Here is a 25853-nt window from a genome sequence, read left to right as displayed (position 1 = left end):
TTTTTCCAGGATTTGCTGCACACGTTTGTGGAGGAGAGAGAGCATAATAGAGCAGCTGATACATAGCCTTAAAAACAGGGTCAGTTCTGTTTGCTTTGTTCCTCTTCCTTCTTGATCATTAACAGTGTTATTTTGGGCAACTTAGTCAAGGTCTCTGAATATAACTTTCCTTATCTGAAAACTGGTAGTGATAACTATTATATGTTATGTTCAGATAACACCTAAGTTTACTCCGTAAACGTACAGGTCTCTACCAGCATTAGTTGTTAAACCAGTCACAAATAACCTAACCTGGACATCCTAACCCCAGGAATAGGACAGTGTGTACTGTATGGGCTTTGGACTGTCTCTAAGCCCACTTTCCCGGCAGGAACGTGGCTGCCCGGCCCAAGCTCTGCTCCTCCTTTTATGATCTTTCATCCTGGTCAGTGTGTTTCACCTCAGGTAGTCATTTTCATACATAACACCTTCTTTTCTCTTTGATTATTCGTATGAAACAGAAAGCATCCTTAGTCGTGCCAAGGAAAGTTAACAAGAAGTGTTGGAGAGTTTTAAGTGAAACTGAAACTAAAGAAGAATCAGTATCAAACTTCATAGTTCTTGAAAGTACCAAGAATATGCCTTCTGTGTCTTTGCAAGAATCTTTACTGAGCATTGTTTTCTGCAGATGTATAGCATTGCAACCATATTCTGACTCAAATAGCCTTTTGTAATCTGGTCGACAAAGCTAGGCAAACATTTTAACATACTTTTTATGGGAAAATGCGTTCTTATTTATTTGTAACTGTATATGTTAACATTTTGCTCATCGTTGGAAAACTACTCAAACAAGTTTTTTCTCTAATGATTTTTAACTGTTTTTTTTTGTCAGGAGGTCATGTAAACATGACTGATTATCTGTTTGTATTTAGAAACCACCACAGTAGTTTATGGGAAGGAGAGAATTGTACCTGGAATATTTGTACCCTTTCATTTTTTTACTTACATCTATAAGGATGAAAAAGGATCTCTGTTTTAAAGCTAGATAAATTTTTCATGAACTATGGTATAAGACAAGAGTCCCCAGATCATTTCAATAGACTACATTATTATTATTTGAAAAAGCTAGAAGAAAGATATGTGGTCATCACACGCACTTATCCTTTGTGATGCCACATGTGCTGTGATATCTGACTGAGTCCAGGGCCTAGGAAGGTGCACGTGGCAGTGACCAGCTGATGCTTCCCTTCACTGACCTGTCAGCTGTTCCTCCCAGGATCAAAATGTACCAGGCTGCTGAGTTAACTGAAAAGATATTTTTTGAAGATCTCAAGATTAATAATAAGAGTTTATAAAAATAGATGTTATGGCTCTGCGCCTGTGGCTCAAGTGGCTAAGGCACCAGCCACATACACCTAAGGTGGTGGGTTCGAATCCAGCCCGGGCCCACCAAACAACAATGATGGCTGCAACCAAAAAATAGCCAGGCATTGTGGGCGCCTGTGGTCCCAGCTACTTGGGAGGCAGAGGCAGGAGAATCGCTTGAGCCCAGGAGTTGGAGGTTGCTGTGAGCTGCGATGCCACAGGACTCTACCCAGGGGGATAGCTTAAGGCTCTGTCTCAAAAAAAAAAAAAAAAATAGATGTTATATAAAAACAAGCCAATGTACCTGTTGAAGATGAAGAGGGTAGTAAAGTAGTTTGAAAGCATAAAATTAGGGGCGTGGAGGTAAATACCACGAAAAACAGATAAACAGTGGAAATTATTTTTCAACTAGGTAGAGAAGGATGAGGTAGAAGACTGCTATGTTTTACTGTAAGTTTTTTGAACAATATTTGTCTTTTTAAGCTATGTGCATGTTTTACTTTGATAAAATAAAAATCAATATAAAATAAAAGAGTAAAGTATATATAGTAGTACTATAATAGTGTAATTAAATGTTTATATAGAATCTATGTAATTATTCAGTTTCAAAACTTTGTGATTAGATTTATAGACCTGTCTTTGGATTATATTTGTTATTTGCTGCCAACTTTTTTTGAGACAGAGTCTCACTCTCTTACCCTAGATAGAGTACAGTGGCATCATCATAGCTCACTGTAGCCTCAAACCATAGGACTCAGGTGATCTTCCTGCCTCTGCCTCCTGAGAACTTGGACTATAGGCGTGCACCACATCCAGTTAATTTTTCTAGTTTTAGTAGAGATGAGGTCTCACTCTCACTCAGGCTGGTCTCTCACTCTTGATCTCATGCAATCTTCCCACGCCTCCTCAACCTCCCAGGATGCTAGGGTTACAGGCGTGAGTCTCCGTGCCCGTGCCCAGCCTGTTTCCAGCGTTATGCCTCTTAACTTTATCAGTGTGTCGTAAGTAATGTTCAGGCCAGGGATGATCGTCTTCCTATGTTGCTATTCAGCACACCATGCACAGGATCTTATGCATAGTAAAGTTTTAAACATTGTTGATATATAAGTTTTCTGGGTTTTTACTTCTTTTTAAAAATTGCACAAATAATACATGTTCATTGTAGAAAAAATAGAAAATGCAGAGAAGCAAAAAAATATCACCTCAAAACTAATTATACCATTTTGATAACATCACTACAAATGTTTTTCTATGCAATAGGCACTTGTAAATAAATTTAGGATTATCTGATATACACACAACCAGCTTTACATACTGAACATGTTCTGAATGTCTTTCTGTGCCAAGTATTCATTTGTATTCATTTTTAATGACTGCTCATCTTTCACTTGTATGCATATGCCATGATTAACTAATCTTTTATTGCCAAATATTTAAGTTTTTACTCTTTTTCTGTAGTTGTTCACAAGTTGTTTAATGAGGATCCTTACACATACAGTTTTCCATGCTTATTCAAATATTTTCTTAGGAAAAGCAGGACTTTTAGGTCACCTAGTATATACTATTCTTAAAACTCTTTGTCTTGTTGCCACATTGTCCTCCAGAAATGTTATATCAGCTTTAGTCCCCGTTAGTTAAGAAGAGAATTATCTATTTCATTTATAGAGAGTATCCATAAGGGCAGGAACACTTGTCTTTGTTGGGTTAAGTCTCTTTGAATTGTAGTGAATTTGAACATTTACAATGTAGACATATTTGGCCAGTCATGTCTTTTGGGTATTATTCAAAATTTAATAAGAAAAAAATGGTATTCTTATATTAAAAATGTATAATTTAACAGTCTCATTGCAAGTACTTTTTAGTGTTTTTTCTTTTGTTTTTTTTTCAGTGTTTCTTCCCTTTATATAAAAATTTCTTTTAATTTTTGTGTTCAAAACTGTCAACCATCTAAAAGAATTTTGCCCCAGCAACCATGCTTCAAAAGTCTGTTCCTTTCCCAAGATCGTATGTCTGGAATGAATTGATTCTCAGAACCTAGTGGGATGACTACCTCTCAAATTTCTTCCTTTTTCCCATCAGGAAAGCAATAGAAGAACTGCTTAAGGAGGCAAAGCGTGGGAAGACAAGAGCAGAAACAATGGGGCCTATGGGTTGGTAAGTTCTTGAGCAATCTTCCTTAAAACTTAAAAAAAATTAAAGAGGCTGGAGTTAGAAATATGCAAATCTTTAGCATATAGAAGAAATGTTAAACTGTAGATATAGAGGAAATCACCCAGAGGCAAGTGTGGAGTAGAAAAATGGCTGAGAACAAAATGGCGAAGAACTGTAAGAATGTGCCGGAGCAGGCTGCAAGAGGAAGCAAATCCCAGTTACCTCCAGACAGGGGAGAGGGTCAGTGGCTTCCCTCCCAGGGGGTACAGTGTAAGTCCCTGGGTGCAGGACACAACTACAGCTCTGATTGTTATCTGTCCTGTAAATGTATAACTTAATGCTTTGTACCCTCATATTAATCTAAAATTAAAAAAAAATTAAAACTCACAAAACACATAAAAAAAAGCTGGGTGCATATAATTACCGACTGTAGTGATATGCATGTATACGTTTTCCTTCTTGACTTTCATAAGTATAGTTCCTTCTTGATGAATAGGGTTCATCTGTTCATAACTATTACACTGATTTGACTGTCATCCATATACCTGAGTATGCTTACAAAAATAATGTGTGTTATTATTGCCTATTTTATTGTGTCCTGTGAAGTGTTCTGTCATGTTTTATATGTTTCTCAAATAAATCCTCTTTTAAAATGTAAAAAAAAAAAAAAAAAAAAAAAAGGTGGGCTATGGGTGTGTAAGGAGGATAGCATTATGGTTCTGTCATATTTTTGATTCACAAGTCCCCCCAAAATATGTAGATATTATAGTGCCCAAAGGCACCTGTGCAAAAGTAATATTATTTCAGTGTTTCTCACTTAAGAATTTCTGTTTGGGGCCAGGAGAGGTGGCTCCCACCTGTAATCTTAGTGCTTTGGGAGGTTAGGGTGGGAAGACCACTTGAGAACAGGAATTCAAGACCTGTCTGGGCAATGGCGAGACCCCATCTGTGCAAAAAATTTAAAAATTATCTGAGTATGGTGCATGCCTATAATCCCAGCTACTTGGGAGGGTGAAGTAGGAGGATGGCTTGAGCTGGGGAGTTTGAGATTGGAATGAGCTATGATGACACCACTACACTACAGCCAGCTGACCCTGTAAAAAAATAAAAAAGAAAGAAAATAAGAATTATGTTTTCTTAAAAGTCCTTAGTAAATTAAAGTTTATTTTAGAAAATTAACTAAGTATTTTGGTTATGTGACAATTTAGCCATGTAGAACTAAAGTTTACCTTTATAGTTTCTGTACAAGATAAGTTTATTAAAACTTAATAACATAAACAAAAGAAAATTTTAAGCTTAGGAATTAACTTTACTCTTTTAGGCACTACTTTAGCAATAGCATTTGCATTCAGTAACTATCCCTATTTTGGATCTTTTATCTACAATTAAAAGTTCACTACAGTGGATATAAAATAGGAATAAGAGTAGAAGCTAGACTTTTGAACACATCTCATTTTGTAGATTTGACTTTTAGAACCATAAACTTGGTTTACATAAAATACAAAATAAAATTAAATGAAAATACAGGGAAAAAGAAATCCCTAAAAATCAAGTAAAATGAATAAATGGACCTAAACAAGCCATTGAGTGGATAGCTTAGCCACTTAGAAAGAAACCGTTTCAAGTGATCTGAAATTGAGTGTATTTCCAAAAGACAAGTTATCATATTATCAGGAATGATATTGGTATTACTAGTCCAAAAGTATTATATTCTAGGATAAAATAAATATTTTCTATATGTAAATACCAAGGCTTTTAGTGTAAACAAGATACAAATATTAAATCAAAGAAGTAAAACCTACTTGTAATCCTGAATTTGAATAGGAAATATTGATACGAAGTTCTTTTACACTTTTTCTTTAAAAAAAAAAAAAGAGAGAGAGAGAGAGAAAGTTTTTTCTAGCTCTACTCACAGAAACTAAATCCTAGCAATAATAACCACCCATCCAGTGGCCTTGAATAGGCCTAGTACTCAGATTGTATTATGTAAACACCATTTCTCACTGAAAGGAGCAGGTATCCTTAGAGTAATAACTGATTACAGAAGAAAGCCAGGTTATACAGTCAACATGAAATATAGGACAAGGCCTGGCAAGGTGGTTCACACCTGTAATCCTCGCACTTTGAGGGGCTGAGGTGGATGGATTGCTTGAGCTTGCAAGAGACCCCATCTCTACTAAAAATAGAAAAAGTAGCTAGACATCGTGACAGGTGCCTATAATCCCAGCTACCTGAGAGGTGCAGGCAAGAGGATTGCTTGAGCCCAGGAATTTGAGGTTTCTGTGAGCTATGATGCCACAGCATTCTAGCCAGGGTACTGAATGAGGCTTTGTCTTAAAAATAGAAAAGAAAAGAAAAAACTATAATGATTGAAACACCTAATATTTATTAAATCCATAAGGTCATAATGCTACCCACCATGACAAACCTAGTAGTCATGGAGAATGCTAGGGAACCATGAGGAAGAATTAGGCATTGCAGAAAGATTAGGAAATGATTGTCATCATTTGAATTCCTAACAACTCAATAATAAGATAAATAATCCAATTTAAAAATGGACAAAAAGGCCAGGGTCAGTGGCTCACACCTATAATCCTAGCACTCTGGAAGGCCAAGGTGGTTGGATTACCTGAGCTCAGAAGTTCAAGACCAGCCTGAGCAAAAGCAAGACACCCCCGTCTCTACTAAAAATAGAAAAAACTAGCTAGGCATTGTGAGAGATGCCTGTAGTTCCAGCTACCTGGGAGGGTGAGGCAAGGGGATTGCTTGAACCCAAGAGTTTGAGGTTGTTATGAGCTAAGACACCACAGCACTCTATCCAGGGCACAGAATAAGACTGTGTCTCAAAAAAAAAAAAAAAAAAAAAATAGACAAAAAGTTTAAATAGACACTTAGCCTAAGAAAATACAGGATTGGCCAATAAACATATGAAAGAATGCTCAAATCATTAGTTATCAGGAAAATACAAATAAAAATCACAATTAGTTACCATTACACATGCCCTAGAATGGTGAAAATTAAAGAATAACAGCAAATAAAGATAATGATGTAGAGCAAGTAAAATTTACACATTGTTGATAGAAACATAATACAGCCACTCTGAAAGCCAGGTAACGGTTTCTTTCTTTCTTTTTTAGAGATAGAGTCTCACTCTATCGCCCTTGGGAGATTGCCATGGCATCACAGCTCACAGCAACCTCCAGCTCTTGGGCTTAGGTGATTCTCTTGCCTCAGCCTCCTAAATAGCTGGGGCCACAAATGGCTGCCACAACGCCCTGATATTTTTTTGTTGCAGTTTGGGCAAAGCCAGATTCCAACCCGCCACCTTCGGTATATGGGGCTGGCGCCCTACTCACTAAACCACAGGTGCCGCCCAGGTGACAGTTTCTTATAAATATACACTTATGTACAGAATCCTCCTTCTAACAAATTGCCAAAGAGAATTGAAATCTTAAATCCACACAAAATCTGTCATGTTCATAGCAGCTTTATCCATAATAGCCCAAAACTGGAAACAACCCAAATGCCCATCAATTGGTGAGTGGATAAATAAATTGTGGTTGTTTCCATAAATGCAGTGCTACTCAACAATAAAAAGAAACAGAACTACTGTTACACACTGCATGAATGAATCTCAAAAGCATTATGCTAAGTGAAAGAAACCAGACACAAAACATTACGCAGTGTTTGATTTCATTTATATAGAATTCTAGAAAAGGCAAAAGTGTAGGGATAGGAAGCAGATCACTGGTTGCCAAGAGCTGGGAGTGGGAGAAAGGGATCTACTGCAGAACTTTTGAGTGATAGGATGTTTTATATCTTGATTGTGGTGATGGTTACCTGAACATCATGCATTTGTTAAAAACCACAAAGCCATTTAGTTGAAAGGATAAGTTTTATTCTATATAATTTATACCTTGTGAAGCTGATTTTTTTTTTTTAAAAAGGATGTTATTTCGGGGCAGTGCCTGTGGCTCAAGGAGTAGGGCGCCAGCCCTATATGCCAGAGGTGGCAGGTTCATACCCAGCCCCCACTTAAAAAAAAAAAAAAAAAAAAAAAAAAGGATGTTATTTCCATTTCACCATAGCCCCAAAGAAAATGAAATACCTAGGAATATACCTAACAAAAGAGGTAAAGGACCTCTATAAAGAAAATCATGAAACCCTAAGAAAGGAAATAGCAGAGGACTTTAATAAATGGCAGAACCTACCATGGTCATGGCTGGGAAGAATCAACATTGTTAAAATGCCTATACTTCCCAAAGCAATCTACCAATTCAATGCCATCCCTATTAAAATGCCAACATCATATTTTGAAGACTTGGAAAAAATGATTCTGCGTTTTGTACAGCATGGTACTGGCACAAAAATAGAGACATAGACATTTGGAATGGAATAGAAAACCAGGAAATGAAACCAACAACTTACAACCCCCCAATCTTCGATAAACTAAACAAGAACGTACACTGGGGGAAAGACTCCCTAAATAGTGCTGGGAGAACTGGATATCCACATGTAAAAGACTGAAACTGGACCCGCACCTTTCTCCACTCACAAAAATTGATTCAAGATGGATAAAGGACTTAAATTTAAGGCATGAAACGATAAAAATCCTTAAAGAAAGCATAGAAAAAACACTGGAAGATATCGGCCTGGGGAAAGACTTTATGAGGAAGACTCCCATGGCAATAGCAACAACAGCAATAATAAACAAATGGGATTTTTTTTTTTTTTGAGAGCCTCAAACTGTCGTCCTGGGTAGAGTGCTGTGGCATTATAGCTCACAGCAACCTCCAACTCCTAGCCTCAAGCAATTCTCCTGCCTCTGCCTCCCAAGTAGCTGGGACCACAGGCATCTGCCACACCGCCTGGCAATTTTTTGGTTGCAGCTGTCATTGTTGTTTGGCCAGCCCAGGCTGGATCCGAACATGCCAGCTCAGGTGTATGTGGCTGGCGCCTTAGCCACTTGAGCCATAGACGCCAAGCCAAATGGGATTTAATTAAACTGAAAAGCTTCTGTATAGGAGATAACAACCAAAGCAAATAGACACCTACCCAAATGGGAAAGGATATTTGCATATTGTAAATCAGACAAAAGCTTAATAACTAGGATCTATAGAGAACTTAATCCACATGATAAAAGCCAACAATCCCATACATCAACGGGGAAGAGAGATGAACAGAACCTTCTCTAAAGAAGACAGACGAATGGCTAGCAAACACATGATAAAATGTTCATCATCCCTAATTATTAGAGAAATGCAACTTAAAACCACCCTGATATATCATCTAACCCCAGCAAGAATGGCCCATATCATAAAATCTCAAAATTGCAGATGCTGACACAGATGTGGAAAGGAACACTTTTATACTAATGGTGGGACTACAAACTAATACAACCTTTTTGTAAAGGAAGTATGAAGAAAACTCAAAGAACTCAACCTAGACCTCCCGTTTGATACTGCAGTCCCATTACTGGGCATCTATCCAGAAAGAAAAAAAAAAACCTTTTATTATAAAGACACTTGTACTAGGCTGTTTATCATAGCTCAATTTACAATCACCAAATGTGGAAACAGCCTAAATGCCACTCACCCCAGGAATGGATTGACAAGCTGTGGTATATGTATACCATGGAATACTCTTCAGTCATTAAAAAAAAAAAAGATGGAGATTATGCCAGAGGTGGCACGTTCAAACCCAGCCCCAGCCAAAAAAAAAAAAAAAAATGGAGATTTTACAGCCTTTGTATTAACCTGGATGGAGGTGGAACACATTATTCTTCGTGAAGCATCACAGGAATGGAGAAGCAAGAATCCCATGTATTTAACTTTGATATGAGGACAATTAATGACACGGTGGGGGAAGGGGAGAGCAAACAGAGAAAGAAGTAGGGGGGGAGGAAGAGAAAAAAACGAAAATAGTGACTAATTCTCATATAATAAGTTGGATTTAATTTTGGTGAAAGTACATTATTTGAACAATAATTTTAAATTCAACTTGTTAATATGTTGTTTAGGATATTGCATCCTCATTTATAAGTGAAATATGTCTGTAATTTATAACAATATATTTTTTCCAATTTTAATGTCAGGTATATCCAGATGTAGTAGAATGAATTTGAAGGAGTTTTTCTTTTTCTGTCGTCTATAAGATTTGACATGATCTGTTTTTTGAAATTATCTTCTATTTTTATTTACAAAAATGAAAATTTTATAATTTGTCTATTTACAAAAATAGACAAATATTAGTTGTCTGTTTTTTGAGACTTTGGGAAAAAAATGAGTATTCCCAGAAATAATTCTCCTCACTGTTGGGAGGCCTTTTAGGAGGGTTCGTTTTTTCTCTCTTACTATCAAAGTATCCATAATTCCAGTAGCTGGCATTTCATGTGGTTTGTTTTCCTGCTAGAATTTTTACCTTTTCATAATTTCAAGTTCAGTTGTATCTGGGATTGAGGCAGAACTTTGCTATAAATTATGAAGTGCGTATTGTTGGGGGATTCTCAAATCCCGCAACACTTTTGAGACTGAAATACTCCTTCCCTCAGCTACTGGGACTATTGGTAGTTGGCAGTCATTTCTTAACGTTCTTTTTTTTTAAATTTCAGAATATTAGAGGCACATGTTTTGTTACCTACTTTGTTTTTGTACAGATTGAGTCAAGGTTATAAGTCTGCCCCTCTTCCAAATAGTGTGCACTGTATCGGTCCCATCCTCCCTCCTCCCCCCACCCCAGATTGATTTAACTGAGATTTACTTCCATATGTGCACTTAGGTGTTGATTGATCAGTTCCAATTTAATATCGAGTACATGTGTCTGTTTCTCCTTTCTCGTGATGTTTCACTTAAAAGAATGATTTTCATTTCCATCCAGGTTCCAGATTAAAAATATGGAATGCTTCACAAATCTGCTTGTCATCCTTGCTCAAGGGCTGTGCTATCATTCCAATTTTAGTATAGGTGCTGCTGAAGCAAGCACAACATTCTTTTTTTTTTTTTTTTTTTTTTTTTTGCAGTTTTTGGCCGGGGCTGGGTTTGAACCTGCCACCTCTGGTATATGGGGCTGGCGCCCTACTCCTTTGAGCCACAGGCGCCACCCCACAACATTCTTTTTAATAATGTGAACTTTTCATATTCCTTCACAATTAGATCCTTTGGTCTTCCTTGTTCTTTGGATTGTTCTTGATTTTGTTACATCATCATTGGTCATCTAGAAAATATTGGTTCACTGAGTTATAAAGATCTCTGTCATTACATAATGACACATAATTATGTAATAGTTAAAAAATCACACACATATATGTAATATCACCTTCTTGATCTTATCAGATAAGTCTTGCCTGTGTTGGGAACCTGTCAAATTTACAGTTTTCCAAAATGCTAATTTTCTTTCACCTGGCAGTGTTTTCCTTGAAGTGATAGGCTCATCCAAGGGTGAATAGCCTGCTATTTCACATCACAACTCAGTTGCACAACTACTGTTCCTAGAGGCAGCATCATATTTCTTATGTAGCAGAAGTGCTTTCTGTACTTCCCATTTCTACATGTTATTAAAAAGACAAATGCTCAAGGGTCAACATTTAGCAAAATTCCCACATATTAATCTGAAATTTTGAAAATAAACATTTTAAATATCCCTTTATAAATGAAATAAATGTATTATTTTAACTGACAAAAATCAATTGGGTGGGGAAAAACTTATTTGAGATGTAAATAGAAACATCAACCCAATAAAACTTATGCCTAAAATTTGAAAATAAAATTAACAAAATGAATATTTTTTACTGGTTCCTCAAGGAAATTCTCAAGTAAAACTAGCCTTTCTTACGTGCATGTGTATGGTGGTGAAGAATGTAGTGATTACTTGCTGTAGTTTGTCATCACTGCCCTGATTTATGCCAGAATTTTACTTGCTGTTTTTGTACCATCAGTATGTCAGCTTTGTAGAGAAAAGCAAATCAAAACTATGAAAATAGCTTTGACTTGATAGATCCCTCATGAGATCTGGAGGACCCCAGGGTTCGCAGGTCATACTTTAGAGAACTGCTGTTCTAGAGAGGTTCCAATAAGCAAATGTAGTGAAACAAGAAAAAATAACAAGCATAGGCATTGGAAAGGAAGAAATAGCAGGATCATTTGTGTGAGATAGTATAGTATGTCTACCCAGTGGATCAGGACAAGGTAAACCTTCAAAGTCAGTTATACTTGTACAGTGAACAGCCAGTTAGAAAATGTCAAGAGAAAAGAGGGAACTATGTGAATACATTGATACAAACACATATTTGTTTATGTAATATAGTCACACATATTCACACGTTTTCCCTGTACAATCAATTATCATTACCCTATCTGTGAAAATTCACATTACTTTCATGCCATCATCCAATATCCCTCAAAATTTTCTTTTCTTTTTTCTTTCTTTCTTTTCTTTTCTTTTCTTCTATTTATTTATTTATTTTTTTTTTTTTGAGATTGAGTCTCACTATGTCCCCCTTGGTAGAGTTCTGTGGCATCACAGCTCACAGCAACCTCAAACTCTTGGGCTTAAGCAATTCTCTTGTCTCAGCCTGCCAAGTAGCTGGGACTACAGGCACTTGCCACAACGCCTAGCTATTTTTTTGTTGCAGTTTTCATTGTTGTTTAGCTGTCCCAGGCCAGGTTCAAACCCACCAGCCCTGGTGCATGTGGCTGGCATCCTAACCACTCAGCTGTAGGCACCGAGCCCAAAATTTCTTTTATAGAAAGATGGGGGCCTTTCGTTTGCTCCAGGGACAAATTTAGTATCCAATTGAAAATGTCCCATATTTTGGATTTTCCTGATAACGTTTTCACGATTACATTCAGGTTAAACATGTTTGGCAAGAATATTACTTAGGTGATGTTTTTACACATCTTAATTATACCAGGTCAGATAGACTTAATGTCAGGTTGCTTTGGTTAAGGTGGTGACCACCAGATCTCTCCATTATAAAGGTACATTTTTTCCAGCTAAGATATTTAGGGTGTGGATGGGAATGAGCTGAAAGTATTGCATGCTCAGATATAACAAAACTCTGTAATTAAATTAGTATGAGGTTAGTTTAAGACTAACTTAGAATTGAGAATAGAGATCCACATATGCATAGGAACGTACTGTGTAGTAAAGGTCATAACTCATATGAGCAAAGAAAGGATGGATTATTCTGTATGGTGATACAATTGACGATTCATCTATAATACTAAAAATTAATTTCAGGAAGACTAAAGGCTAAATATACAAAACTGTGAACCTTGTAGAAGAAAGTATAGGATAATATTTTATAACATTGGTTAGGATAGAGTAGAAACCTTTCTTAGCCAGGCTTTATAAAACCTTACAGCTATGAATGAAAAAACTGATACATTTGACTATGTAATAATAATAGTAAATTTCTACATAGAAAATGGTACCACACAAAAAGGTAAACTAATTAAGAACAGATAGTTGAAATTATTTCCCTTGTAGACAAAAGACTAATAACTATTAATATTTTTAAAGTCCCTGCAAACCAATTTATGAAAAGAAAACCAGATGCACATACATATTACATACATATGTACATGGCATTTTCAGAACCAAAACTACAAATGGCCAGTAAACAGATAACTAGCATGTTTATTGGGCCCTTGGCAGAGCTTGGCACTATTCTAGCACTCAGGTACGTTAACACAATGGCAAAGCTTCCTGTCTTCTTGGAATTTATAATCTAATGAGAGTGGGGATGTATAATAGGTATTTTGTGTTCCTCTCAAGTACTGGGATACATTTTTTCCCCACTCATTAGATTGGCAGAAGCGAAAAAGGTAGTAATCCAGTGTGGGCAAGGGTGTATGGAATGGGGCACTTTGTGTGCTGCCGGGGACAGTGTGATCAGCTCTGTGCAGGTTCCTCAACCTGGTGTCTCCACTCCCAGTAATCTTTCTTGCTGTAAAGTTCATAAATGTCCACAGAGCTGTTGAGTACAAAACTATTGTAGCACATTTTTTTTTTTTTTAATTTGAGACAGAATCTCATTCTGTAGCCTGGGGTACAGAGCTGTGGCAGTATAGCTCACAGCAACCTCGAACTCTAGGGCTTGCCTCAACCTTTCAAGTAGCTGGGATTATAGGCATGTGCCTGGCTAGTTTTTCTTTTTTTTTTTTTTTAAGTAGAAACAGGGTCTCTCTCTTGCTCAGGCTGGTCTTGAACTCAAGCTGTCCACCTACTTCTGCCTCCTGGAGTGCTAGGATTACAGGTGTGAACCACTGGGCCCAGCCTACTGTAGCACATTTTGATAGTAAAAAATGGGAAGCAGGGTGGCACCTGTGGCTCAAAGGAGTAGGGCGCCAAACCCATATGATGGAGGTCGCAGGTTCAAACACAACCCTGGCCAAAAATGGCAAAAAAAAAAAAGGGTGACGCATCCCTGATCTCCATAGATAGTGAAATGGTTAAATAAACTATAGTACACTATATATCCTACTGTGGAATAGTATACAGTCGGTGTTATATGAATCCTTCTGGAAAATGTCCAGTATGTGAAAGACTGAATTGTGGATCGATGTGTATAATCCTCCATTTGGCTGGGTTGGGGAGGGCATGGGACTTGGTAATGCATGTGTGAGGGAAGACAGGCCCACCAACAGTGAGCTCTAAGGAGACCATGAGGTGGGGATGTTCCCCTGAGCTCCTCTGCTGGGGATATGCAACAAGTATATATGCTATTTGTAACTTCTTAATAGAGATTTTTAAATGAGAAAAAAAAACTGAAGAGGTTTTCAAAAATGAAGATCAAAAATACCCACTTCACCCTATGATGTTCTGGTGGAGAAGTCTAAGATGGGTCCTACAGATTTTTTTTTTTTTTACCTTTTTTTTTTAGAGACAGAATCTCATTTTATCACCCTTGGTAGAGTGCTGTGGCAGTGTCACACAGCTCACAGCAACCTCCAACTCTTAGGCTTAGGTGATTCTCTTGCCTCAGCCTCCTGAGTAGCTGGGACTTACAGGTGCTTGCCACAACGCCCAGCTATTTTTTTGTTGCAGTTTGGCCGGGGCCAGGTTTGAACCCCCCACCCTCAGTATATGGGGCTGGTGCCCTACTCACTGAGCCACAGATGCCACCCCAGATATTTTTTTAATCTCCCCAAAAGAGCTTATGAACCAAGTTTGGGAAGCACTACTCTAAACACTTGAGCAAATCGATCACGTGGAAGAATTTACTGCATTAAAAATAAAAACGACGTTTATCTGCTTTACTCTCTCTCTTTTTAAGTTTTTACATTTTGACTTTTTGTCTGTGTTGCTTTGCAAGCAGGAATCTCTGGGTACTTCAGAACTTCAGGGCCTCCTGACTTTTCCTAACCAGCTTTTGGTCCAGCATGCCCAAATACAGGCTATGAGAGGAGGTCTGCACCCAGGACTACTGTGGCTTTCTCCTGCTCATTGGTGCTAGCACAAAGAGCACCCGCCCTATATCCTGCCCATGTTGGAAGAACACCTGGTTTCCAATTGTTTACTTAAGTTTGTGTGTGTGTGTATGTAAACAGAAACTTCTAAGAACTAATCATTGGTTCCCAAATGTATCTGCACATTTGGAATCACCTGCAGGACTTCAAAAAATACTCATGCCTGTGTCCCACTTATCAGTGATTATTACCTTGGGTATGGCCTGGGTTTTGAAATTTGAAAAAGAAACCCAGATGTTTCTAAAGTGCATACAAATGTGAAAAACACTTTACTAGCCCCTGCTTATGAAACAGAATGATACCAACCTGTTTTGCAGAATCCAGAGCCATCCCACACCTCTGCCAAGTGCAGACAGCTCCTCTGCCCTGAGGGAGCAACTAAGCCAGGTGTCCAACCACCAGAGTCCCAGACCTTCTTGAATAGATCTTCAAGGAGTAGACATTTTGTTGCTTATTAGTGGGCCACAGGTTTTTCTAAACATTCAGAAGACCTTTATATTTGCTTTAAAACAAATTAAAATAGAACTAGAGAGACTGACATTGTTTTTTCATTTTGGGTATTCCATAAAAAATACCTTTCTGAGATAGTTGAGCAGGTGCCAGAAAGAGGTTACTGAACTAAAGAAAATGTAAATGGGATGCCGTCTTTTATTTTATAAAGAAAGAGATCATTTGATGTTATATACTTCCTTGGCTGTATTTCAGCAAAGGAATCTCTTTAGAAGGTGTTGTCAGAGGCCTTAGGGAAACTGAAATATTGGCTCATATGACTTCCTTTTAGTCAACATAAAGGGATTTATAAGCATAAATTGCAGAAATTTGCTCAGTTTCATTGTTTACAAAGGTATTTAATCTGGTCACGTTCATTTCAGCTTATCTATAGCCCAACTTTGATTATTGGAGAACAAATAATTTCTCTAGTCTTTATCCAGATGGGGGGTGGGTTTAAAATTTCGTTATAGGTAAATATTCAGTGAGTACCAGAAGGTATATGAAGAGACCAGTCATGAGCAGCGGTAGAGAAGATGCACTTTCCTGGCCTTAAAGTGTTTACTCCACTGGCAGCCACAAGACACATGAGCAGATGATCACATGCAGTGTGCCATGCTTACTGTGTCTGAACCGGTGGGGAGAGTGGGAAGGGCTCACATCTTAGATGATTCAGGGATGAGGCTCTTGGCGACACTTTAGGGCCACAGAGATCCAAGGCCTTTATACTTAAAGAACATAAGGCCCAAGAGGTTTCCGAAGGCCCCCAGCTAGCTCATTTTAATGGAACTATAACTTTGCTTTCCTGCCTGTAGCTTAATACTCCTGTACTACAGATGCACTGCCTCTTTTGTGTGGATTGTGGTCAGATAACATGCTGAGTGCCAGTGCTTACTCCTCCAGCTTCTCACATTTCTTTCCTATTGAGTTATGAAAGTGAATCAGAGTGCCCTGAATGTGTTACTGTTAGATCACACGTATCTGGGAAAATGGTGTGTGTTGCTGAGGGAGCAGGAGGCCAGGGATTACAGAGCCTTGCAGTCTGTCCTAGCATATACCACTATTCACATATCTGCCTCTGAACTTCCCCTTCTTCTACCTTCTGTTCCTCTCAGTAATCCAAAAAGCAGAAGCAGACAGCCTGGTATGTAACTTTGCTACAGGGCCTAGCCTAATGCTTGGTACTTGAAGGACACAGAGACACATTTGCTAACTGTTTGTCATTACTTTTAGAATGCTGGAGACAGTCATTGAACACCAACTGTGAACCTTAGGACTTTCGTATACAGAGTAATTAAGGGTTAACAGTTTAGTAATGGGGATTATAACACTATAAAAGCATTTTTCAGATGGCCACATGCTGAGGCATTTGATTGCCAGATTATAAACTGTGGCACCATGGGTGGTTATGGTAGTTGGTGGTGGAATTAAACAACAAAATGAGTTGTAATCAACCATAGCATCAAGATGAAAAATACTACTCCCTTATTTTATGGAGAGTTGGAATGTAGTTATGCTCCTGCTTCTGTCTTTCTAGCAGTATTATTTTAGACTTACATCTGTTATAGTGCAAAGAAAGGTATGGAATGAAAGATAAAATGCTGTTTTCTAATACGGGTATGGATTTGGCCATAGAGGAACAAATTGAAGTGCATTTCATGGAACCTTGCTTCCATGATTCCAAGGTATCTGTTTCTCTAACCATAAAAATAATTTTTGCAAATCATGATTTCTGACTCAGCGCTCATGCTCAGTGGTTAGAGCACTGGCCATATACCCCAGGGCTGGCAGGTTCGAACCTGGCCCAGGCCTGCTAAACAACAATAACAACTACAGCAAAAAAATAGCCAGCCGGATGTTGTGGCGGGCACCTGTAGTTCAGCTACTTGGGAGGCTGAGGCAAGAGAATTGCTTGAGCCCAAGAGTTTGAGGTTGCTGTGGGCTGTGATGCCATGGCACTCTACCCAGGGCAACATAGTGAGACTCTGAGTCAAAAAAAACCAAAAAAATCATAATTTCCTAGTGCCTGTTTTACCACACACATCTCCAAAGTCAAGTGTGTTTGAGTGACTCTCTACCTTTGTCCTTGTCTTCGTTGGTGACTCTTCCTAGGCTCCCAAGCGGCCAGCCATTCTTAGCAGCCCTGTCATTGTACAGATCTGCTGCCTCATACCTGTTCTAGATAAAGAAGCCTCAGCTCCGAGTGTGCTGACAAGCTTCCCACCTGTGGTTTCTTCCCTGACCGCTCTGTTAATTAGCCATCTGCTCAGAATGCAGCGAGTCTCTGTCTGCTGTGCCCCATTCAAGGTAGTGTATGACAGTGGACTCTGGAGTCAGGCGCCCTGGTTCTCATCCAGCTCCACATCTTATCTGCTTGGGATTGTGGATAAACTGCTTTACCTCTTCTTTTGTTCATCTATGAAGTAGGTGATGGTTGTAGAGGTGAAGTGAGGAACCACTGGTAATGGCATAGCGTCCTGGCTAGTGAGCTTATCTCACTGTGTGATGGGTCCTATGCATGAAACTATTTCAGTAAGATGCCAAAAGTGGCCGGTCTAAATCTGTAGAAAGTTAGGTACTGCTGCCTCCATCCTTTACCAAGAGAGACCAAAAAAATCTTAAAAAAAAAAAAAAAAACCCACTACATTTATCTTCCTCTTTCTATTCTCTAGGTTTGTTTTATAATTACTGTTTTTCATAAGTCAAATATGCTAACTTCAGGGAGCAGTTACTTTGCTTTTGCAAATTACCTTATACTGTGTGCCTATACACACAAAAGGAAGGAAGATAAAAGGTTTATAATCCTAATCTCAGTCAGTCATAGTCTGTCTAATGACAGATTCTCTGGCAACCAGCCTCCTGCGGCAGCTGGAACCCTTCAACACAGCTTCTGGGTCCACAGATAGGAAAATGAAAGGAATTACTTCCCTTTTATAGTTCAACATAGGTAGAATGCCTGATCTAAAATCTGACTGTGATGGGTACTTTCTAAAGCAGTTTTATCTGGCCCTTTCCGTGTTAGCTAATGCAACTTTCTAGAACCAGAAATAAACCTAAAATAAAAATAACTAGCCAGGATGAAAAAGTCAGCATTCTGCAGGTCAGAGGCACAGACAGAAAAGCAGCTGCCCTGTCCTGGACCTCTCCCCAGCACACCTTTGGCCGTACACAGTGACAAACACCCAGACACAGACAGTGTAAACACAGCTGGCACCCAGGGCCTGCGCTCTGCTGCAGAGCTCGGGTAGTCACCTTAGAGCTGACGTGAACAAAGGCTGTGGGATGCTCGAGTGTCCAATACCAATTAGTCATGCCATCTCAAATACGGGGGGGAAATGGTAGTAAGAAAGAGCTGAGAAATAGGACAGATAAGGAAATGAAGTTATTTCCCCAGGAGAGTACTTTTCTGAAAGGATAACATCCGAACATGAGCAGAGAATCCTAACACTGGAGGGGACTTCAGAGATCACCTGCCTACTCTGACCTTAGTTTTACATCTGAGGACAAGTCCTAGAGATGCCAATGCAAATGCTACTGGCATCAGTGGAGAATGGAGGTGTCCTAGAAAGTGAAGCTTCAACATATAGAAGTCAAATCATTTCAAGTACCAAACTTTTAACCAATCTTATGAAAATTTCTGTCAAATGTCTCATTAACTTTCTTTTTTTGAGACAGAGCCTCAAGCTGTTGCCCTAGGTAGAGTGCTGTGGCATCACAGCTCATAGCAACCTCCAACTCCTGGGCTTAAGCGATTCTCCTGCCTCAGCCTCACAAGTAACTGGGACTACAGGCACCTGCCACAACACCTGGCTATTTTTTGGTTGCAGCTGTCATTGTTGTTTGGCGGGCCTGGGCTGGAATCGAACCCGCCAGCTCAGGTGTATGTGGCTGGCGCCTTAGCCACTTGAGCCACAGGCACCAAGCCTGTCTTATTAACTTTTAATGATGGGTTTTTAAATCATATTTTTTCTTAACAATTTTTGTTCTTTGAGAAACATCAAATACTCTACTGTTTTGTTGTTGGTGGTGATGGTGGTGGTTTTGAGGGGTTTTTTGAGATAGAGTCTTGCTATGTTCTGTGATTTGAGACTTTGGGATAATATATTGAGTTGCTATCTTGGAGAAATCCCTGGTATATTAACCTATTGAGTGCTGTATATACTCTTTCTCATGAAGAGAGAGTGAATAACAATAATAATATTAAAGGTCCATAATCCCTCATTTGAAACCCCTGGGACCAGACAAGTTTGTAGTCTTAGATGATTTCATATTTTAGAGAGGCACCGCAGATCATGTCGCACATACTACAGCTCCCCTCTCCCCCAAGGCACTCCTGCAACATAGTGTCATTTCCTCAGCAAAACACCTGAGTGTTTACACTAAATAGGACATAGAGACTATATATGTATAGTCTGGGCACAGTGGTTCATGACTGTAATCCTAACACTCTGGAAGGCCAAGACTGGAGGACTGCTTGAGCTCAGGAGTTTGAGACCAGCCTGAGCAAGAGCGAGACCCTATCTCTAAAAATAGCTGGATGTTGGGTGGGCCCCTATAGTCCTAGCTACTTGAGAGGCTGAGGCAAGAGGATCATTTGAGCCCAAGAGTTTGAGGTTGCTGTGAGCTATGATGACATCATGGCATTCTACTCCAGGGCAACAGAGTGAGATTGTCACACAAAGAATAAAAGGCTATACATGTATAAATAGCCCAATGTAAGGCAGGTCAAGTTTTGTTGCCAGATAAATTTCAGTGTTATAAAAAAACCTTAGTTTTAATGGGTTTTTAAATTTTAGAATTGGGATAAGAAGTCAAGAACCCATAGGTAACACTTGCTGAAGATACGCTACTTACCAGACATGACACGGAATGCCTTATGGGTTATCACCTTAAATCCTCACAAGAGTTTTAGAAGGTAGTAACTTCTATTATTCCCATTTTATAAGTGGGAGAAATTAATGCCGCAAAGATTTAGGTAAATTGCCCATGGTCACATAGCTAATTGCAGGGGTCCTCAAACTTTTTAAACAGGGGGCCAGTTCACTGTCCCTCAGACTGTTGGAGGGCCATACTGCAGGCCCTGGGACAAGTCACCTGCTAAGCAGGGTAGGCAGGGGCAGCAAAAACACCCGGCGGGCCAGATAAATGTCCTCGGCGGGCTGCATGTGGCCCACGGGCCGTAGTTTGAGGATGCCTGAAATAGTGGAACTAGGCTATGAACCAAGGGTAATAGAGTTTACGAAGAGTTTGTGTATGTCTGGCATCATCCTAACTTTACATGTTCTTACTCAGGTGATTTCCATGCAGCCTTTTGAGATACTCGCCATTACTATCCCCATTCAGGAGCTAAATGGCCACAGGGAGATTTTATTATGTGCCCAAGGTTACATAGTTAGTATGGTAGTTAGTATGATTCCAGAACATGTGTGCTCAGTTCAGCACTGTATCATGTAGCATGATTTCTTAACAATAAAACAATTGGCTGTGAGATTCAGCAAAGTTAATGACTATATTAAGGGCTAGTGAAGCTTTCCCCACTGATTTCCTTGGGTGTTCATTTTGATGGTGCTGTCCTTTTGCTTGGCTCTGTTCAGTGCAGATTTTGTCATTTCTTTACCTAAAATCATTTACTGTATATGCCTTCACATCTGCTTGCAACTACTCCCCTGTCTCTTTGCCCTGCCTTATTTATTAAGTGTGACTGAGAACATGTGACTCGTCACTTCTGTAATGTGTACAGGCATGTTTGAGAGGTCTGACTTTCAAGCTCCACCCCAGTTAACCAAGGTCTTGCCACGCCATCCATGGCTTTTCACCTCAAATAGAATCCCAGGCACAACCAACATTAAAAACATCATCTTTGATGTTAAAAGAGATATGAATGCCAGTTTTCTTGTGGAATTATTCCAGAAAACCATTTCATTGAATAACTCTTGGGGTGTCTGTGTTGAGCCCCCTTGAATTACACTAGCAATTAGAAGGTAGGAAGGTTCTCCTCTGCTTCCCTGAGCAAAATGCTGCAGTTTTATAGCAGAGCTTTGCTCTCTTCAGGGAAGCATGGTTTCAAAGATGACCTGACTCTGAAAATAGCAACCCTGAGTGGAATTCATCATGAATTAGCAAAAGTTTCATTTTTAGGTTGTAGATTATTGTCCCATCTGGGAATAGTCCCTTTTCCTTGTTATTTAAAAAATACAGATTTACCAGCACTATGATGGCCCAGTCCAGTGAAAATACCCCAGAGTTCTTCTGTAACTGGCTATTTTTGATTAATTAATCCTAACCTTACATATTCAAGAGAAACATGCAGTCTGTTTGTTCATAAAATGATTTTGCTCCTGCAGAAAACACCAGTATTCTTGGCAAAGAGTGGCACTCTAAGCTTTTTACTTTCCCTGATGAAGGGTTATTTTTCGGGTAGGCTGTCATTGTTATGCTGTTCTGGAACATATCAGGGTATACTACTCTCTGAATCATCGCTGAGTTTGCAATTGCAGTGGCCAGAGCGTCATCACCAAAGCAGCACCTGCATTTAGTAACACCCTGTCAGGCCGCTGTGGGAAGAACTCAGCTTGCCCTCCTATCACATGCCCTCCATACACACTCAGGAGTGTCCTAATGTGGACGTGACCCCAAGAGGGATAAGTACCTTTCCTTTGGGACTACTAAGGTAGCATAATGCTGCTATACTTTTTCTGGAGACTCAGGGAAGCCTTATATGGCTCTGGGGAGTGAAGTAATTTGCACCCTGCCCCTCACCCCACCCTGTACCTACAAAACTGTCCTTTGTCCTTGCCTGTCCTCCTTGCACATCTCGTGCACTGTGGCTAAACTCCAGTGCTGCCACCACTGCAGTGTTCCCACTGCACTTTGTTGTCCTTTTCTTTCTTTCTTTCCTTCCTTCCTTCCTTCTTTCTTTCTTTTTCTTTTATTTTCTTTCTTTTCTTTCTTCTTTCTTTCTTGCTGTTGCCCTGGTTAGAGTGCTGTGGCGTCGCAGTTCACAGCACCCTCAAACTCTTGGGCTTCAGCAGTTCTCTTGCCTCAACCTCCTAAGCGTTGTCCTTCTCTAAGTTTCTTTTCCTCCTTGCTCTAGTTCATTCCCCCGTCACTTTCCCAGGCTGAGTGTTAAGCAGGCACAGCACCCTGGAAGTAACATTTGGTTCTACTCAGATATTTTCTCTGTCCTTGTAAACTCGAGAGCTACTGATCTGCATCAGGAGATTGTGTTTTTTTCCTTTTTTTTTTGCCGCCAGAGACAATGCCATTCTGGTTGCCTGAGGTAGTCTGAACTCCATATAAGTGAGGCCTGGCTGATAACTGCTTGTATTTCCCTTCTTTCATACTATACTAGTACAGTGGGGTACTGCTAGCTTGATTTTGAAGCACTATGGAGGGTTCACTGTAAATCACAGTTTTATAGCAAGATATCCGGATATTCCACATTCATTATTGTTTAATACCAGCCACTCTGAATAACGTGATTTTGGGGATCAACATATTCCTAAAATAGCTCATTGTGTGGCAGACTGCTCAAAGCCAAGAGAAATTTGCCAGTTTTCTTTGCATAAGGTTTTCTTTTCTAAAATGAAAGATTTACTACACCTGAAAAATAAAATGCTGTAGTATGTAAGTATAACTAAGCGTGTAAATTAGCAGTTTAATTAGTTACAGCCTCTCTCCTGGGTGAACTTGAATTGTAAAGCAACTTAAACATACACACAGAAATTCATCCAGAGGGTGAGTGTAACTTGTTCCCCAATAAAGTACAGACTAGAATCCTGAAATACAAAGTGTGAGAGTATTTTTAAAAGTAAAAGGAGATGATTGAATATTTATGAATTCTTCACAAAATTTCTCATTTCTAGAGAAAATCATTTAGCTTCTGTATATAAAATATAGCAAGATATACTTTTTCTTCCTTGGAAAAAGAGTTCTTTCACTCTTTGATAATAAAAAGCATGACACAATAAATTCCATTCAAAACAGATTTTAAGCAGATCAGGCATTTATTATTTCAAAAGAAAATATTTAATTTAATTTTTCTATGAATTCCCCTTGTGGGCAATAGCTGTACATATAAACTTCGGTCGGAAATTTAGTCCCAGTAAGGACCCATAAAGGAAAAAGGTTTAACAAAGAGTCCAGTGAGTCTCTCTTAGGAATTCTGTCTTGGTTTTTCCCCGTACTCAGAGTTTACACTAGGTGGCATGCAAGGAAAGCTGAACAAATTCTGAAGCTGGATCATTTGGAATCAGGGTTCTTTGGTACTAATCATGATAGTGGGTTCAGTTTTAGAGTTAGCTATTTTATTTGTGATGATTTTTCTTTTCTCCCTCCCCCAGGATGAAGTGTCCCCTTGCTGGTACAAATAAAAGATTTCTAATTAACACAATTAAGAACACATTGCCCTCCCATAAAGAGCAAGACCACGAACAAAAAGAGGGCAGTAAGGAACCCACAAAGAACCAGGCCCAGAAAGAAGAAAATCCGAAGCAGCACAGAAGCCATCCTTACAAGCAGAGCTACCGTTCCCGAGGCGCGGTCAACTACTCCCCGCCGAGGAAGCGGAGCTCCCAGGACAAGCGCGAAAAGCGACCCAGCCGGCGGTGAGGGTGGGATGGGGTGTGCAGACAGGGCTGTGGGCGACAGGCGTTGGCTGGCAGAGCACACACCTGACAGTGATTTTTACAGTCCATTCTTTGTTATTGTTTTTAAAGAGGCTGCTGGCAACAGGCAAAAAAAAAAAAAAAAAAAAAAAAAACCTGATAACTCAAGGAAACCAGTACAAAGGAAAATGTCTTGGCAAGTTTAAGCTACTTCAGCAGTTTAATATATGCACACGTATGGTTTTTATTCTATCTTGTTTGGAAGTGAGTTCCAAAATAAGCAAATCTAGAGTTTAAAGTTTTCAGAGATTATTAAAACTGTTTCCATTTTTTTTGTCCTTTCTCAAAATTTCTCAAAAAATAAAATACTTATAAACTTTATACAGTTTTGGGTGTCTGATTTAAAATTTATAAATCATCTGGCCAGTGGCTGTATTTACAATTTGAGGACTGGAATTTACCAAGAAATTAACTTTGATAGCTCTGCATTGGTTTTCCTTTAAGTGGACAGTGAAGGAAATCCTCAGTACGGCTCTGAATTTAGTGCTCTGTTTAATCACCAGTAGTTTCCTGTTGTTTCCTGTGCATTCCTTAGAACGATTTTTCTATATTTAATCTCTTTTGAGTATATAGGTTTTAAGTGGTGCTTTAAATAAAACCTTGACAAGTTAAAATTAACAATTATTTTAATGCTAGATCTTCTTTAGCTAAAAACTTATGATACCACACTGTGATTTATATAGTTGTTTCAGAAATCTTCATTATAAATAACAGCATGTTTACAATGCCTCCCCACCCCACTGTTAGTTTTCAGTATCTGTTTGAATATAAAATTACAAACTTTTCAAACCTGCATTCCTCCTTCATACTCAGGAAAATGTCACCAGCTCCCCCCTTCCTAGTCCACAAAAGGAAAAAGATTCTCTCTCCCTGACCCCACCCCCACCCCTAGTTTTCCAAAGTCCAAGTGTATGTCCAGCTGCCCCCCCCAAATAATCACTATGCCACAGCCCTGCTCCCTGCTTCCTGGGAGCCAAGAAAAGCCCTTTCTACATTTTAAAAAGAAATACACCCAAAATGTCTGCCTGGGGATGTTAGAAGCAGGAATAGACCTTTCCTTCCCCCTCCCAAGCTGCCATGACACTCCCTGAGTCTGCTCAGGAGTGACAAATTTCTCATTTGATCCACCCCTTCTCCCATCCCAGGCCCCGGGGACTCATCCTGTGACTTTGTAACCACACATTCCTTTCAAACACACAAGAGGAATCATTTGCTTTATCTGATTCTACTCAAATCTAGTTAAGCATAAACCTAGATTATCTGTGCTCAATTTGAGATGTTCCATATTTAAATATTTATTAGAGATATCACAGAGTTGTGAAGTTTTTTTAAATTCTTGTCAAATTCTTTTCTAAATTCTAAGTAAAAATAAAGCTGAACGGTACCATTTGTCTATATGCTTTGATGACAAACTGGCAAGTTCATCAGCCTTTAAAAGGGAACAATTATAATGAGCACTTTGTTAACACTCAAAAGTAAGGGAAGTTTTTTAACCTAACCTTACTTATCTTTCTTACATGAACCGTGTTAAAGGACATGTGGCCCACAAAACTAATTTCCCTTTAAAAATCACTGTTCTAGGCCTGGGATAGTGACTCTTGCCTATAATCCCAGAGCTTTGGGAGGCTGAGACAGGAGGATCACGTGAGGCCAGGAGTTTTGAGACCAACCTGAGCAACATAGACCCCCACCATCCCTACCAAAAAAAAAAAAAATGGCTCTCGGCGCCTGTGGC

The 25853-nt window shown here is 39.1% G+C and overlaps 1 protein-coding gene and 1 pseudogene across 1 annotated transcript in view; one reads left to right on the top strand and one right to left on the bottom strand.

Moving 5' to 3' along the window:
- LOC100948549 (protein POLR1D) overlaps positions 1 to 24407 on the top strand; it is a 51179-nt gene extending 26772 nt beyond the window's left edge. The window contains exons 2-3 of the mRNA XM_003797621.2: positions 3424 to 3498; positions 23795 to 24407. Of these exons, the coding sequence (XP_003797669.1) occupies positions 3424 to 3498; positions 23795 to 24062 (343 nt within the window). The 3' untranslated portion in view covers positions 24063 to 24407. The remainder of the gene's footprint in view (positions 1 to 3423; positions 3499 to 23794) is intronic.
- LOC111727732 lies at positions 10382 to 10476 on the bottom strand (annotated as a pseudogene).
- Positions 24408 to 25853: the final 1446 nt, after the last annotated feature.

This window comes from Otolemur garnettii, unplaced genomic scaffold, assembly GCF_000181295.1.
Source record: "Otolemur garnettii isolate 467f Iridium unplaced genomic scaffold, OtoGar3 scaffold00120, whole genome shotgun sequence".
Lineage (NCBI taxonomy): Eukaryota > Metazoa > Chordata > Mammalia > Primates > Galagidae > Otolemur > Otolemur garnettii.
This window is presented reverse-complemented; position numbering and strand designations above follow the sequence as displayed.